At 43.3% G+C, this 17,671-nt stretch overlaps 1 protein-coding gene across 1 annotated transcript in view; it reads left to right on the top strand.

Annotated features, from left to right (window-relative positions):
- Positions 1-17,671, top strand: part of LOC311058957 (cartilage acidic protein 1-like) — an 83,481-nt gene that overhangs the window by 49,033 nt on the left and 16,777 nt on the right. Inside the window, exons 9-14 of the mRNA XM_084076516.1 lie at positions 1,606-1,688; positions 2,684-2,784; positions 4,591-4,759; positions 8,344-8,489; positions 13,829-13,871; positions 14,240-14,383. Of these exons, the coding sequence (XP_083932642.1) occupies positions 1,606-1,688; positions 2,684-2,784; positions 4,591-4,759; positions 8,344-8,489; positions 13,829-13,871; positions 14,240-14,383 (686 nt within the window). The remainder of the gene's footprint in view (positions 1-1,605; positions 1,689-2,683; positions 2,785-4,590; positions 4,760-8,343; positions 8,490-13,828; positions 13,872-14,239; positions 14,384-17,671) is intronic.

Here is a 17,671-nt window from a genome sequence, read left to right as displayed (position 1 = left end):
CTTAACCCTTTAAGACCGGGAACGCATCTGTGTGTCATTTTTTATTTATTTCTTTGGCTATTTTTGAAAAAAAAGTGTGAAAATGTGTGAAAATCTTTGAATATATATATTTTTTAAAGTGAACATTTGTAACTCAAATCTTTGTTTCTGGGGATTCTACAAATGTCTTCTAAATCATAATGTATTTATCTTTTAACGTATGTTGCTCTGTATCAGTGGTTCTAAACCTTTTTCATGTCAAGGACCACACAAAATGTATATGTATTTGGCTGCGGACCCCCCTATCTCAACATATTTTGTTCCAGGGACCCCCCCAGAAGCAAAGATTTGAAGTTAAAAATGTATATAGTCAAAGATTTGCACACATTTTCAAGATTTATTTTTCCAAAAAATAGCAGATCTACAAGCTCATAGCGCAGAACTCTGTGCCGCACTATGAGCTTGTAGATCTGCTATTTTTGAATAGCCCAAAGAAATGTTAAAATGACACACAGATGCGTTATTCCCAGTCTTAATGGGTTAATGTTAGATCCAGTGGAGCGTGGAGTCAGTAGGCAGGGTGCCAGACTAGATAAGTATCCTTGCCGGAGAATTTAAAAATTCTCGTTTCTCTTTTTCTCCCCCGTTTTAGAATACTAAATGAAGCCACATAACCGCTCCATTACATTCATCATCAAACTAACATTAAAACTAAGGCTACTACAGTGCACTTCTCTGTGTGCGTCCGTGTGTGTGTGTGTGTGTGTGTGTGCAGACAGACGTGTGTGTGTGGGTGTGTGTTCTCTCTCTGTGTTCTCTTTCTGAGAATGATAATAAATCGGTAAAATCAGAATTAAATAACACAACCCTAACCTAACCCTAAATAAAGTAACCAAAGACACAAGGAATCTCGCCTAGAGCGGCGATCAGCCCTCCACCGGCCCTGTCCACAGGGACACAGATGCACACGTTCACACATGGGAGAGGTCTGGTACAGGCACTGTCCAGTGGTGGGAAAAGTATTCAAATGTGTTACTTAAGTAAAAGTATCAATACTGCAAGAGTAAAAGTCCGGAATTCAAAATGTACTTGAGTAAAAGTACAAAAGTATTGGCATCAAAATGTACTTAAATGACCAAAAGTAAAAGTAGTCATTATACAGAATGTCCCATTTCAAGTTTTCAATTATATAAAGATCTTCTGAAAATAGCAGTCTGAAGAATAGTCTGTCTGTCTGTCTGTCTGTCTGTCTGTCTGTCTGTCTGTCTGTCTGTCTGTCTGTCTGTCTGTCTGTCTGTCTGTCTGTGTGGGGCTAATCTTGCAAACCATGTTTTATACTTTTTGAAATGTTTATCATATTTATACTGGAAGCTAAAGGAGGTCAGATTGGGTTCATCTGTCATCTCCAAATATGGATAGATCATCTCCATATCACAATAGTGACCTCATGGACTGGACATATGACGTCCTTTAGATCACATGAAGCTGTGTGGTTATCAGACCCTGTACTGTTTGATATCAAAAGAGACCTGGATTCTGGATTCAGGATCATTTGTTGATGATCTATTGTTTTGTTGATCTATTGTTTTATTGATCTATTGTTTTGTTGATCTATTGTTTTGTCAGGGTGTCGAGGAGAGAGCACGGAGACCCCCAGATAGAAGAGCTGAATGTGGGCGACGCAGCGGAGCCCGAGGGGAGAGGAACGGGTGAGTGTGGAGAGAGAGAGAGAGAGAGAGAGAGAGAGAGAGAGAGAGAACATGATGGATGAGACACACTGCATGGTTATGATCAGAGGTGGAAAAAGTACTCAAATGTTTTACTTAAGTAAAAGTATCAATACTGCACTGTAGAAATACTCTCCGCACTTTTATTTTACCTCTGGGGCAGAATCTGACAATGTTTTGTCAATGCAAATGTGTGGATTCTTGGAAAAAATCTGCAAGAGCATGAATCCATGCATTTGCATTGACAAAACATTGTCAGATTCTACCCCAGAGGTAAAATAAAAGTGCGGTGGGAGCGTGCCCAAGTAAAAGTTCGGAATTCAAAATATTCTTGAGCTAAAGTACAAAAGTATTGGTATCTAAATATACTTAAAGTACCAAAAGTAAAAGTACTCATTGTGCAGAATGTCCCGTTTGACAAGTTTGGAAATGGATAAAAATGGATAAAAAACTTTTGAAAATAGCAGATCTACAAGCTCACAATGCATCGCATTTCATTGTGAGCTTGTAGATCGGCTATTTTGTAATGTATATAGGGCTGAAGTGGGTAATGCATGTTTTGTAATGATAATAAAAATCTACAAAGTAACTAAAGTTTTCAAATAATGGTAGTGGAGTAAAAGTATAATATTTGACTCTGAGATGCAGTGGAGTAGAAGTAAAAGTACTGTAAATTGGAAATACTCCAGTAAAGTAAAAACACCTCAAAATTGTAAATTCAAAACTTGTGTAAACGTACTTAGTTACTTTAAACCACTGGCTGATAACTAAGACTTGAGCAGGTCTGATTAAACCCGCTATGCCCACATTCTACCATTAGATGGCAGCAGAGGTCCACATAGGAATTCTTCCATGCCATTCTGTTGCTTCATATACAAAACCCTATGGCTTGTGATCTGTACGTCACAATATGTTGATTGACATTTTGTTAGTTTGTGAAGTTAAAGAGTTCTGTGATTGTATTGTTTGTTCTTCAGGTGCTGTAGTGACAGATATAGATGGAGACGGTCGTCTGGACCTGATTGTGTCACATGGAGAAAGTGCAGCTCAGCCTCTCTCTGTCTACAAGGTTAACATGGTATGTAGACCTCTGTGTGTGTGTGTGTGTGTGTGTGTGTGTGTGTGTGTGTGTGTGTGTGTGTGTGTGTGTGTGTGTGTGTGTGTGTGTGTGTGTGTGTGTGTGTGTGTGTGTGTGTGTGTGTGTGTGTGTGTGTGTGTGTGTGTGTGGTCTAATCAGAATAAATGTTATTTGCTATAATATACATTTGCATGTATTTTAGGAGTTTATTTCCAAACTAGTTGTAACAAACAAAGTGTTCTATATACAGTACAGCTACATCCTGTTTACAGGAACCACACTGTGTATCAGTGAAGTGTTAGTACACTAGACCAGTGACTTTCAACCATTTTCATGCCAAGGACCCCTAAATTGATATACATTTGGCCACGGATCCCCATCTGAAAAAGTTTTGTGCCAGGGACCCCCAGAAGCAAAGATTTGAGTTAAAAATGTTATATTCCTTCGTTATATAAATCTTTAAAAATATATATTCAAAGATATGCACACATTTTCAAGATTTTTCATAGCTCGGCACTCGGTGCCGCGCTATTAGCACTCTGTGCTGCGCTATGAGCACTCTGTGCTGCACTATTAGCACTCTGTGCTGCGCTATTAGCTTGTATATCTGCTATTTTGGAATAGCCAAAGCTAAGTTGTTAAAATGATTGTGACGCTATGTTAACTCATTTTGCTGGGGACCCCCTGGTACCCCCCTCAAGGACCACTGGTGGTCCCCGGACCACTGGTTGAGAACCACTGCACTAGACTGGTAAAATGCCAGAACATCAACTGGTAAAGTGTCAGTAAACTTGTTGTCCTTTCTCTGCAGGGTACCAGTAACTCTTAAACTTAAACTTGTGTCTGGTTTCTCTGCAGGGTACTGGTAACTCTTAAACTTAAACTTGTTGTCCTGTCTCTGTAGGGTACTGGTAACTCTTAAACTTAAACTTGTTGTCCTGTCTCTGTAGGGTACTGGTAACTCTTAAACTTAAACGTGTGTCCTGTCTCTGTAGGGTACTGGTAACTCTTAAACTTAAACGTGTGTCCTGTCTCTGTAGGGTACTGGTAACTCTTAAACTTAAACGTGTGTCCTGTCTCTGCAGGGTACTGGTAACTCTTAAACTTAAACTTGTTGTCCTGTCTCTGTAGGGTACTGGTAACTCTTAAACTTAAACGTGTGTCCTGTCTCTGTAGGGTACTGGTAACTCTTAAACTTAAACGTGTGTCCTGTCTCTGTAGGGTACTGGTAACTCTTAAACTTAAACGTGTGTCCTGTCTCTACAGGGTACTGGTACCTCTTAAACTTAAACTTGTGTCCTGTCTCTGTAGGGTACTGGTACCTCTTAAACTTAAACTTGTGTCCTCTCTCTACAGGGTACTGGTAACTCTTAAACTTAAACGTGTGTCCTGTCTCTGTAGGGTACTGGTAACTCTTAAACTTAAACGTGTGTCCTGTCTCTGTAGGGTACTGGTAACTCTTAAACTTAAACGTGTGTCCTGTCTCTACAGGGTACTGGTACCTCTTAAACTTAAACTTGTGTCCTGTCTCTGTAGGGTACTGGTACCTCTTAAACTTAAACTTGTGTCCTCTCTCTACAGGGTACTGGTAACTCTTAAACTTAAACTTGTGTCCTGTCTCTGTAGGGTACTGGTAACTCTTAAACTTAAACTTGTGTCCTGTCTCTACAGGGTACTGGTACCTCTTAAACTTAAACTTGTGTCCTGTCTCTACAGGGTACTGGTACCTCTTAAACTTAAACTTGTGTCCTGTCTCTGTAGGGTACTGGTAACTCTTAAACTTAAACTTGTGTCCTGTCTCTGTAGGGTACTGGTAACTCGTGGCTGCGGGTGATCCCACGGACTCAGTTTGGTGCGTTTGCTCGAGGGGCCAAGGTGGTGGTCTACACCAAGAGGAGTGGGCCACACATGCGCATCATCGATGGGGGGTCAGGGTATCTGTGTGAGATGGAACCCGTCGCCCACTTTGGCCTTGGTATGTTATACCCTTAATAACCACTGTCAACCTATTCTCTATTTTAAGCATAAAAATAGCAAAAATAGCATCTCTACACAGAGCCTGTAGATGTGATATTTTTGTCATCAGTCATTTATCTGGGGACCCCCTGGAACCCCCATGTTGAGAACCAGTGGTGTGTACAGTTCAGTGTGCGTGTGCACAACGGGAGAGTGAACAATACGAGCAGACAGAATAAACAGCATGTGGATGAACAGGAGGATGGTTTGTAACATAGAGACAGAATAAACAGGAGGATGGTTTGTAACATAGAGACAGAATAAACAGGAGGATGGTTGTAACACAGAGACAGAATAAACAGGAGGATGGTTGTAACACAGAGACAGAATAAACAGGAGGATGGTTTGTAACAGAGAGACAGAATAAACAGGAGGATGGTTTGTAACAGAGAGACAGAATAAACAGGAGGATGGTTTGTAACACAGAGACAGAATAAACAGGAGGATGGTTTGTAACATAGAGACAGAATAAACAGGAGGATGGTTTGTAACATAGAGACAGAATAAACAGGAGGATGGTTTATAACATAGAGACAGAATAAACAGGAGGATGGTTTGTAACATAGAGACAGAATAAACAGGAGGATGGTTTATAACATAGAGACAGAATAAACAGGAGGATGGTTTGTAACATAGAGACAGAATAAACAGCACAGTGAAGGAGGAGGATGGTTGTATTAACGCTGCATGTGGAAAGCATTGCTCTAATACCTCCTGCACTGATTGGAGGCCCAGGGGAGGGGAGAGCGGGCCGGGCCGGGCTGTAGGAGCAGGCAGCTGGACTTGTGGGATGGGGGGGGGGTGGGGTGCGGGGGGGGGGGGGGTGGGGGACAGGTGCTGGCCGGCCCGACTTGTTAGGAACCCGGCTCCCAGTGAAGTAAAAGTATCCATACTGCAATGTAAAAATACGCTGTTACAAGTAAAAGTCCAGTATTCAAAAATGTCTTGAGTAAAAGTACAAAAGTATTGGTATCAAAATGTACTTAAAAAGCACCAAAAGTAGAAAGTACTAAAGATCTGCAGATTTATAAGATCACAATTGCGTCGCATCGCAATGCATTGTGAGCTTCTAGACGGGCTATTTTCAAATGGCCGAAATGTATATAGGGCTGAAGTGGTTAATGTATGTTTTGTAATAATAATAAAAATCTACAAAGTAACTAGTAACTAAAGTCAAGTTAAAGTCAAATACATGTAGTGGAGTAAAAGTACAATATTTGGATCCGAGATGTAGTGGAGTAGGAGTAAAAGTATTGGAAATTGGGCGTACTCAAAAAAGTACAGTACTTAAGTAAATGTACTTTAGTTACTTTCCACCACTGCTTGTTAGGAACCGGGCTCCCTGACTCGGACCCCCAAGGGCCGGTCAGCTGGTCGCCATCCAGCCCACCCACCCCTCCACCCCACACCCCCGCGGCTCGGCCTCTGCTCCATGCTTGGCGCTGAGGCCTCACACTGGGTCTGCTCTGTATCATGAAGGTCCAAACAGCCTCACACTGGGTCTGCTCTGTATCATGAAGGTCCAGGACTCAGGACTCAGCACTCCAGACACTCTGGTTGAAAGGCCTGATGACTTCATAGCGTCATGAGGCAAACAGGGAACAAAGTGTTTTACTAAACGTCCTGGGAGAGAGGACCTCCACCAGTTTTTTTGCAAGAGAACCTTAATCCATTTAGACCGGGAGAGCTTGTAGATCTGCTATTTAAAAAAAGATTTGTATACATTTTATACATTTGAAATGTTGTGAAATGGGACATTCTGCATAATGAGTACTTCTCATTTTGTTAGCAGTACTTTTGTGTGTCAATTTTAAGATTTCTTGGCAATTTCTTGAAAAATCTTGTCATTTTGTGCAAATCTTTGAACATATATATATATATATTTTTTTTAAAGCAAACATTTGTAGCTCAAATCTTTGCTACTGGGGGATTCTACAAATATATTCTAAATCCTAAAAGTTTTTTTTTTAAACGTAAGTTTCTATATCAGTGGTTCTCAAGGACCCCTAAAATGATATGTATTTGGCCACGGACCCCCATCTCAAAATGTTTTGTTTAAGTTACTAGTTACTTTGCAGATATAAATGATTATATTATAAACCATACATTAACCACTTTATCCCTATTTTGTACCTAGTTTATTTAAAAATAGCCGATCTACAAGCAGAAGCAGAAATTTTAGTTAAAAATGTTCGCTTAAAAAATATATACATTCAAAGATTTGACACATTTTCGCGATCTTTGCAAAAAAAGCAGATCTACAAGCTCATAGCGTTATGAGCTTGTAGATCTGCTATTTTTGAATAGCCAAACAAATCTTAAAATGACACGGATGCATTCCCGGATTGAATGGGTTAACTTCTGGCGATAGACATGTGAGAGCCGTGCACCCACCCACCCGCCCGCCCGCCGAGTTGCTTGGGGTGTCACATGGGTGCTGAGCAGGTGAAATGTGGTTTGGCCGCTCAGAGGCACACCTGCTGAGCAGAGCGCTTTCTGGCACCGTAACCACAGATCTGTTTACATTAGAAATGTCACTTTAATTAAGGTCCTGAGAGGCCACTCACTGGAGAGGACCTTTCTTTATGCCTGATTAAAATGGTTAATGGTGGGAGAAGAGCGTGTGTGTGTGTGTGTGTGTGTGTGTGTGTGTGTGTGTGTGTGTGTGTGTGTGTGTGTGCGTGTGTGTGTGTGCGTGTCAGAGAAAAAGAAAGGGTAGCATGAGTTACAGTAGGGGAGACCCATGAGTAAACTCATTTTAACATCAAATACCTTTAACAAACCCCCCAAAACATAAAAAAAAAACCTGAAATGTAATTTATACTTAGCTGCGTGCTGGTGTCATGCACTGAAAAATAGCCGATCTTCAAGCTCACAAAGCGTCGCAGCGGGCCTGTAGATCTGCTACTTTCGATGCACAACATGACATCACAAACAAGTAACTTGTAACTTTAAAACTAGAGTAAAATGTTAGTGAGGGATCTAGTGGAGAAGAGATCCAGTAGAACTAAAAGACAAGTCATTTTATGTTTGTTTGCACTCGCGTGTTGCGCTCTTAAAATAGCAGATCTACAAGCTCACAACGCGTCGCAGCGCGGCGCGTTGTGAGCTTGTAGATCTGCTATTTTCAGCATGCAACCAAGGGTAAAATCAGCCATTATGACGCCATCAAGGCACCGCCAAGATATTTTTTTGTCGACTAAATCAACTGCAGATTTAGTCGACTATAATCCTAAGATATTTAGTCGATTAAAACTAGACAAAAACTAAAACATTTCAGATGACTAAAATATGACTAAAACTAAATGGAATTTTATTCAAAAGACTATCAACATTTGCTGTCAAAATCAACACTGCCTGCATGCAGTAACTTTCTCGTGTGTGTGTGTGTGTGTGTGTGTGTGTGTGTGTGTGTGTGTGTGTGTGTGTGTGTGTGTGTGTGTGTGTGTGTGTGTGTGTGTGTGTGTGTGTGTGTGTGTGTGTGTGTGTGTGTGTGTGTGTGTCTGTGTGTCTGTGTGTCTGTGTCTGTGTGTGTGTGTGCAGGGAAGGACACTGCCACCAACGTGGAGGTGTACTGGCCAGACGGCCGCTCGGTGGCCAGACCTCTGGAGGCGTACGAGATCAACACGGTGCTGGAGATCCATTACCCTCGAGACGAAGAGGAGCCCACTCCCACTGTGGAGATAGAGGTACGGGTACAGACACTCCCACTGTGGAGATAGAGGTACGGGTACAGACACTCCCACTGTGGAGATAGAGGTACGGGTACAGACACTCCCACTGTGGAGATAGAGGTACGGGTACAGACACTCCCACTGTGGAGATAGAGGTACGGGTACAGACACTCCCACTGTGGAGATAGAGGTACGGGTACAGACACTCCCACTGTGGAGATAGAGGTACGGGTACAGACACTCCCACTGTGGAGATAGAGGTACGGGTACAGACACTCCCACTGTGGAGATAGAGGTACGGGTACAGACACTCCCACTGTGGAGATAGAGGTACGAGTACAGACACTCCCACTGTGGAGATAGAGGTACGGGTACAGACAGTCCCACTGTGGAGATAGAGGTACGGGTACAGACAGTCCCACTGTGGAGATAGAGGTACGGGTACAGACACTCCCACTGTGGAGATAGAGGTACGGGTACAGACACTCCCACTGTGGAGATAGAGGTACGGGTACAGACACTCCCACTGTGGAGATAGAGGTACGGGTACAGACACTCCCACTGTGGAGATAGAGGTACGGGTACAGACACTCCCACTGTGGAGATAGAGGTACGGGTACAGACAGTGGTTCTGAAACCTGTTTCTTTCTTCTTCATTTCAAGGGCTTTCATAACTCTGAGGGTGTACCAAATGCAGTGGTGTAAAGTAACTAACTACATTTACTCAAGTACTGTACTTAACTCATTGAGTGCCTGAATTATTTCTGGCTATTTCTGGCCAGTACGATTTAGATTTTTTTTTTTTCAAAGTAAAAAAAAAAGTGCTTAGGAAGCGAGATACAGCCTTTTTCAGTTATAAGTTAAACAAGGAGTGGATGGAGCTGCAAATCTTCAGATAATGATATCTTGGGTTCTTTTTTTCTTTTTTTTCAATTTTTTTAAAAAACACGTGAAACACTTTAATGGCACTCAATGAGTTTACTTTACTGGATACCCAGGGGGCAAAACCCCCTTTTTTTTGGAAAGCTGCATTTGCTCTGCTATAAAAGGTTGGCCACCAGAAATAATATCTATGACCCCGTAGGATCACAACCTATATGGACAACCCGGTCAATTTTTTGCTGGAAATCCAATATGGCCGCCTCAATATTGGCCCCTATCAGTACCCAGGGGCAAAGGGGGGTATGCTGCATTTGCCCTGCCATAAAAGGTTGGCCACCAGAAATAATATCTATGACCCAGTAGGATCACAACCTATATGGACAACCCGGTCAACTTGCTGCTGGAAATCCAATATGGCCGCCTCAATATTGGCCCCTATCAGAAAATAGCTTTGGCAATAACTTTTGAACCAGATGGGCTAGAAATAAAAACTTGGTGTCTATTTCATGGTTTCAGAGCATGAGAAACTCAATGGAATACTTATATTTATGATTGGGTGTGTCTGGCCCTTTAATTTGCATATTTCCAAGATGGACGCCACGCGAAAATGAGTTTTACTATGACTTTTACAGTGACAGCTGACTGTTATGGCAACAGAGATGGCAGTCCTAAGAGAGCAGCTGCTGCTTTTTCAGGAATCATTGAATGGGCAACCAACTGCAGTCCTCTGGGAAACCTTCCTGGAGATGTCAGATATTCTCCAAAGGTTTATCTACTACGATCGGGAAGGTGACTGGACAGGACATCTCTGTGAATCAGCAAGAATGCTACCCTACCTCACTGCAGCAGGCCACTACAAGTACGGGCAGCAATCTTTACCTCTGTATTTGGCTGAGATGAAGAAACTACCAGAAACAGCTTCAGAGGTACATGAAGCACTGATGGCAGGTGTATCTGTTGGCAGACGAGCAGATGGCAGCCACAACAGTGTTTCTCTTGACATGCTACTGGAGCAGACCTATAATGCCGATGCCAAGGAAGCAAGCAGTCTGGATGGCATTACACTCAGCCCTGCTGCCAGGACAAAATGGGTCTACACAAAACCACTCACTGCAGCTGTCTCTGCAGAGCTCAAGTCTATGCTCCACCTCCACTCCTCCAACCCACACCATGAGTCTGGTCAGAGTCGTGTAATCCGGGATGCAGAGATGGTAGTCAAGGTCATGGCAGCAGTGGAGACTAACCCATTTACAGTGAGCACATCATCCACGATCAACATATCTACAGGACAGTGTGCTGATTCCACAGTCAAGGACCACTTGATGAGTGTGAAAGAACTGGGTCTGAAGGCACTGTGTGAGTCATTGTCCAATGAACAGAAGAAGACAAGCATAATGAAGCTTAACACTTCCCACACTCAAAACACAAAATCTAAAAAGTCTAAGGGGAAAACCTCAGCACCTGGCAAGAGCAATGAAATTACTGCCCTCCTGCGCATGACCCAAATCATAGCCAGTGGTGGAGTGCAGTGGCTTCCCCCCTTCCCTCTTCCAGGAAGATGGCAGGATGAGAACAGGTACCAAGGCAAGCCTTGTGAAGGTCCTGAAAGAGGAGACCAAAGTTGCATGCATCCCTGACCTGCCTACAGAAGACAGAAAAACAGCAGTAGTTATTGATGCCATGTATGTCATACGCCATTGGTCGTTCCTGAAAGGTGAAGCATTTGGAACAATCGCTGAACGATACCAACGTCTGCTGTTGAATGATGTGCCTGCTGGCACAGAGATCATTCACTTCTGTTGTGACCGGTACAGTGGACCTAGTCTTAAGACAGCTGAGCAAGAACACAGATATGCTCGACCAAAACCTACCAAAGAATATGAAGTCAGTATGCGTTACACAGCTCCAGATCCTCAGGAGTTTTTTTTGCTGTGTCAGCTAACAAGGCAAACCTATTGAGTTTCCTCTGTGACGAATGGTGTGAAAATGAGAAACTTAAGTCGGCCCTTGGTCCAACACATCTTTACCTGGGTGGGTGGTTTAAAGAAGAGGGGTCAAGGAGGGGTCTATTGAAGATGTCCCTGCACTAGAATCCACACAACAGGAAGCTGATACAAGAATAATACTCCACACCCTGCACAGTGTCCAGAATGACAAAGTTGACAGAGTTGTCATCCATGCCAATGACACAGACATCATCATCATGTGCCTTTACTATGCAGCAACCCATCTCAGATGCCTTCCAGAGCTGTGGGTGAGAACAAAATTCATACCTTCCTATCCATCAAATGGTATCAGCACTGGGGCTTGCACAGTGTCGTGCCCTGCCCTTTATCCATAGTTTAAGTGGCAGAGATACCACCAGCTATCCCTTTTTCACTGGGAAGAAGGCATGGTTCAAGGCCAGCATGCGTCTGGATCTCCCTGCACTTGAGGAGTTTGGTGAAAACTCTTCTGATTCCCTCTCATATGACGTCATCAATCAGGCACGAGACCTCACAATTGCTGTATATACATCCAAAGCGGACCACCAGGAGGATTTTGACCTGAGTAAGCTTAGAGTGTCCAAGTTCCTCAATAATAGATCAACCCTCTTAAAGCTGCTGCCCCCGACAGAGAATGCCTTTGACCTGCACCTGAGAAGAGCTGCTCTAGCAACCATAATAGATAAATGTGCACATATCGCCAAGCCGGATATTCCTTCTTTCACAGAGTATGGATGGTCTCTCAGTGCTAGCAATGCAGTCCCTCTTGCATCTACCGAGCCAGCCTTGCCTTTGTCAATGAACAAGGCAATATCATGCCTCTGTTCCTGTGCAAAGAAGGCAATTCCATGCTACTTAGGATGCCGTTGCCAGGTACTGGAGACACGATGCAGCAGGATCAGTGCAACACATGACAACAGTGACAGTGAATAGCATTGTACCATAGTATCATTGGCTTTAGAAGCAGGCAAGACAGCACCATAGAGGTCAAAATGAACCTTTTGTAGGCAACCTCAACTCCGCCTTTACTCTATCTGTCACTAAGTAGTCTATATTTTGTTATGTTACTTGAATGCATACCACTATGTTAATTTGTATAGCCCTAAAGTTGAAGTTTTTGGCAAGTATTGGAGTGTGCATGTGTATGTTTATATTGTATTTAGTTTATTAAAATGATACATAAGATACATTGTGGGCTTTTTCTCCGATTTTTCTCTGCAATCATCCCCACAACTATAGATCTATACATCAATAAATCTGGGGGAAAGTGTAATACCATACATTATTTATGACTGCAGCCATATTGACAAAATAGAAATGAAAGCTCAAACTGACCAAATGTGTTCATATTGCTTAAAAAGCAGACTTTTTGCCATAACAGTAAGCTGTCACTGTAAAAGTCATAGTAAAACTCATTTTCGAGTGGCATCCATCTTGGAAATATGCAAATTAAAGGGCCAGACACACCCAATCATAAATATAAGTATTCCATTGAGTTTCTCATGCTCTGAAACCATGAAATAGACACCAAGTTTTTATTTCTAGCCCATCTGGTTCAAAAGTTATTGCCAAAGCTATTTTTTGATAGGGGCCAATATTGAGGCGGCCATATTGGATTTCCAGCAGCAAGTTGACCGGGTTGTCCATATAGGTTGTGATCCTACTGGGTCATAGATATTATTTCTGGTGGCCAGCCTTTTATGGCAGGGCAAATGCAGCATATCCCCTTTTGCCCCTGGGTACTGATAGGGGCCAATATTGAGGCGGCCATATTGGATTTCCAGCAAAAAATTGACCGGGTTGTCCATATAGGTTGTGATCCTACGGGGTCATAGATATTATTTCTGGTGGCCAACCTTTTATAGCAGAGCAAATGCAGCATACCCCCCTTTGCCCCCTGGGTAGGAGTATTTCCCATTTTCAGTACTTTTACCTCTACTCCATTACATCTCAGAGGCAAATATTGTACTTTTACTCCACCACAATAATTTGAATAATTTGACATACAGTACATTAACCACTTCAGCCCCTATATACATTTCGGCCATTTGATCTGCTATTTTCAAACGATTTGTATACATTTTATACGTTTGAAAAGTTGTGAAATGGGACATTCTGCATAATGAGTAATTTCTACTTCTACTTTTGGTACTTTAAGTTGATACCAATACTTTTGCACTTTTGTACTTTTACTTTTACATTACGTTTTGAATTCTGGACTTTTTCTTGTAACATAGTACATTGCAGTATTGATTCTACATTGCAACATTGATACTTTTACTGAAGTAAAGAATTTGAGTACCTTTTCCACCTGTACGTTTGTTCCACATATCACAGCCCAGCCTGAAACTTTCACTCCTGATATTATAATAATAATAATGATACCTGGAAGCTGTAACCTTGTGTAAAAAGTGGTTCAGCATGTCTTGGTTTGAATGTGTATTTTATTTGTTCCTTATTTTCTTTTCTTGTGTTAATGTCTTCCAGTGTGGTCACGGGTTCGCCATGAACGAGAACGGACGCTGCACTGGTAAATTCAAAAGATCTATTAACCTTGTAATTTTAAAGTGGGTGTACGTGATATTTTGTTTATTAAAATAAGTGTTAAATAGCTGAAGTGTTACATGTTATGATAGTAATCATTGCTACAGTAACAGGGGTCTCTCCAGCCCGCCAGCTCTTTAGTAAACAGAAAATATTTTTTTCAAGTTGGGATATGAATTTTATCCAATCAGGAGATAGGAGAGGAAATTGGATGAAAATTGGTATTGTGACCTGAAAATGTATTTTCTTTACTAAAGAGCTGGAGAAATAATAATTGTATTATATTAGGGCTACTTACTGTACACCCCCTTTATAGAGATGAGTCTCACCCCCCCCCCCCTCATGTCCTCTCAGATAAAGATGAGTGCACGGCGTTCCCCTCGTCCTGCCCCTCAGACCGTCCCGTCTGCACCAACACCTACGGCAGCTACAAGTGTCGCGCCAACAAGAGATGTAACCAGGGCTTCACGCCCAACGATGACGGCTCTGCATGCGTGGGTGAGTGTTTACTGCTCCACCCAGCAGATGGCTGTTCAGATGGCTCTGATGAGTTCACGGGGGGTGAGGTAAGGCAAGACAATTGTGTAGCACATTGTGTAGCACATTGTGTAGCACATTTCAACACATTTCAACAACAAGGCAGTTCAATGTGCTTTAAACGAAACGACAAGCAAAGGAAACACAATTATAAGATGACATTAGGATGCATAAAACTAAAGAATAGCAAATGGCAAAATACAATGACAGTGCAGAAGAGAATAACAGCTCCCTGTGAGCTTGTTATGGGGTTGAATGCTCAGGGACACTTTGATAACTAGGCTGGAGGGGTGTTACCGACAACCTTCTGCTTCCCAGACGGCTTCTCTACCCCACGTTGTTCTCAAAGTGTGGTCCGGGGACCCCCAGGGGTCCATGCGGACAGAGTTTCCAGTGTTGTCCCCAGCTAAATGATTGATAGTTAGGAACCAAATGGACTCTTAGTTATAGATCTGTAACTCCGAGAGTGTACACATGGAACCACATGGACCCGGGGACCTTGAGGGGGTTCCAGGGGGTCCCCAGCTAAAATGATTGATAGTTAGGAACCAAATGGACCCTTAGTTGTAGATGTGAGAGTGTACACATGGAACCAAATGGACCTGGGGACCTTGAGGGGGTTCCAGGGGGTCCCCAGCTAAAATGATTGTTAGTTAGGAACCAAAATAGACCTATAAGGGTTAATATCCTCGGCGGCCATCTTGTAGCCTAGCCACCTCACAGCAACAAACAACCAGGGACTGACAAACATATTTGTATAAAAAAAAAGAAGCTAAACAAGATATTATGTTCTCTGTTACTAATACCCGTTGTATTTCCCTCATGATTTGTTTTTATGAATTGTCCTTGAAATGTTAAAGTTAGTGAACCACTGCTCCATCCACTGGGCTACAGTTGTCCTTAAAGTGCTACTGAGTCACCACCATAGACAGAGTATTTAGGCTGAACAAAGACTTTGCTGCTGTGGAAGGAGATACCTTAAGCTGCCTTAATGAGAGGGTTTTCTGGACAAAAGGCTTAGAGATGCTGACATTCCTCTAAACCGTTGCTCCTTCTCTCTGCTCCCCTCTGCTCCCCTCTGCTCTGCATGACTAACCCCCCCCCACCCACCCATACCCCCCCCCCCCTCCCATGTGAGTTGGCTCTCGTCCAAACATACCCTGGTGAAAACATAGGCCAGCATGGAGTCAACATAGAGTGCGGACTCAGGGGCGTAGAGTTACAAATCATAGAGAGGGCACTGGATATCGCCTCCCATCCACTTGCATTGAGTTGCTCACCCAGCGCATGCTGTACGCCTAAATCACCCCTTCTTCTGGGGTTGGGAAATGTGACGGGCGGGGCCTATTTGGGGTTTCTCTGACACGTTATGCGTCACCTCCATGCGCTACCCCGTGCGTAAGCTCGTGAGTCGAGCCCATTGGTCGAAAAAACGTTTTGCTCGTTGGTGACAGTGGCCCCAGGCCGTTTTTAAGCTGCAGTACCCATGAATGGCCAGCATGTCCAATGCGCTTCAATGCAATCTCTGGGTTCTGGGGGCTTGCTCAGGGGTCCTTGTGAGGAGGGTGTCTCTCTATCTCTGTATCTATATCTGTCTGTCTTATCTGTCTTATCTGTCTGTCTGTCTGTCTGTCTGTCTTATCTGTCTGTCTGTCTTGTCTCTCTCTCTTCAGCCCAGGTGGCTTACTTTGGGGGGACGCGGTCTTCAGGGGTCCGACGGTGGTCCGGCCTCTCCCTCTGGCCTCTGGCTATCTCTGCTCTACCTCTTGTCTCTACTCACCTCCAGACCGGAATACTGTAGCCACTGGCTTCCTTCTACCTCTCAACCGTGGATTTCTCCTCTTCTTCTTCTTCCTCCCTCCCTGCTGTCTCCATCACTCACTACTCAGAGGGTGATGGAGGATGTACATAAAGACTCTCGGAGCAAAACCTTTCACCAAACTGCTACCCCCCCCCCCTCTACAACACATTCTCACAGATAGGAGTCAGTTATTGCCGCTCTGTCAGTTTGGCTCCCTAATGAGTCACTATAAGACTACAACAACTAAAAGACACTCATTGGAGCTTCAACTACTACTTGAATCTGGGATTGGGACAGCTGCCTCGTGGCTAACCTCGCAGCAGCGCTTGGCTAGTAACAGCAACCTCCCGTGACCGAATCCCTCTGCGGATAGGACTTTTTTCCCCTCTCTGTACAGTTTTTGTTAGGGTTAGGGTTATGGTTAGCCATGGTTCACATGACGCTCATCTGTCACGCTTCATGGCGCTACTTCATCCTGGTTTTTGAAATTTCGACATTTACAACCCGTACATCTATGCAAACGTTCATATTTCAAATATAAAATGCTGACCCCACGGCCATGGATGTAACAAGTTAAAACGGCCGGCTCTAAGTACCCTTATCTTCCGTATTGTTCAATAAAAGGCATTTTAACTATGAAAAAATGGCCGCCGATAGGAGTAAAATGCTTTTTATTGAACAATACGGAAGATACGGGTACTTAGACCCGGGCGTTTTAACTTGTTACATCCATGGCTGTGCGGTAAGCACTTTATATTTGAAATGTGAACGTTTACGTTGACGTACGGATTGTAAATGTAGACATTGCAAAAACCAGGAACATGTAGCACCATGACTGTCATGATATGACTGTCATGTTTCAGGGCTAGGTTAGGGTTAGGGTTAGGCATAGTTCTGTCAACATGCGACGCCGCCATGGCGTCCCGTCATGTAAAAACTTTTGAGGGCTTACTGACTGACAGAGCGGCAAAATGTGACGCTTTGGGAGTGAGAACGGGTTGCCCCCCCTCTTCCTGTTGCTTCTTCGTCTTCTTCTTCTTCAACACCCCCCCCCCCCCTTTGCAATGTGGCCCCCCTTCCTCTACGTGTTTGCCCCTGTAAAGACTGTACAGAAGCCCGGTGCAGGGTGGGAGCATGCTGCTGGGAGCTTAACGGCTGTTTTCACAACAGAAGGAACCCTGAGCTCTCATGTCATCACCTGACACTTTACCTTCAGTGGGACGTCCTAACTAAAGGCCAAGTCATTAACCCTTTAAGACCGGGAATGCATCTGTGTGTCATTTTAACATTTATTTGGCTATTAAAAAAAAATAGCAGATATAGAGCTTGTAGATCTGCTATTTTTTGAAAAATCATGGAAAATGTGTGCAAATCTTTGAATATATATATTTAAAAGCGAACATTTGTAACTCAAATCTTTGCTTCGGGGGGGGGGGGGGGGGGGGGGG

The sequence above is a fragment of the Gymnoscopelus microlampas genome, assembly GCF_963454915.1.
Source record: "Gymnoscopelus microlampas genome assembly, chromosome: 13".
Lineage (NCBI taxonomy): Eukaryota > Metazoa > Chordata > Actinopteri > Myctophiformes > Myctophidae > Gymnoscopelus > Gymnoscopelus microlampas.
Note: the sequence above shows the minus strand (reverse complement) of the source record. Positions and strands in the feature narration are given on the sequence as shown.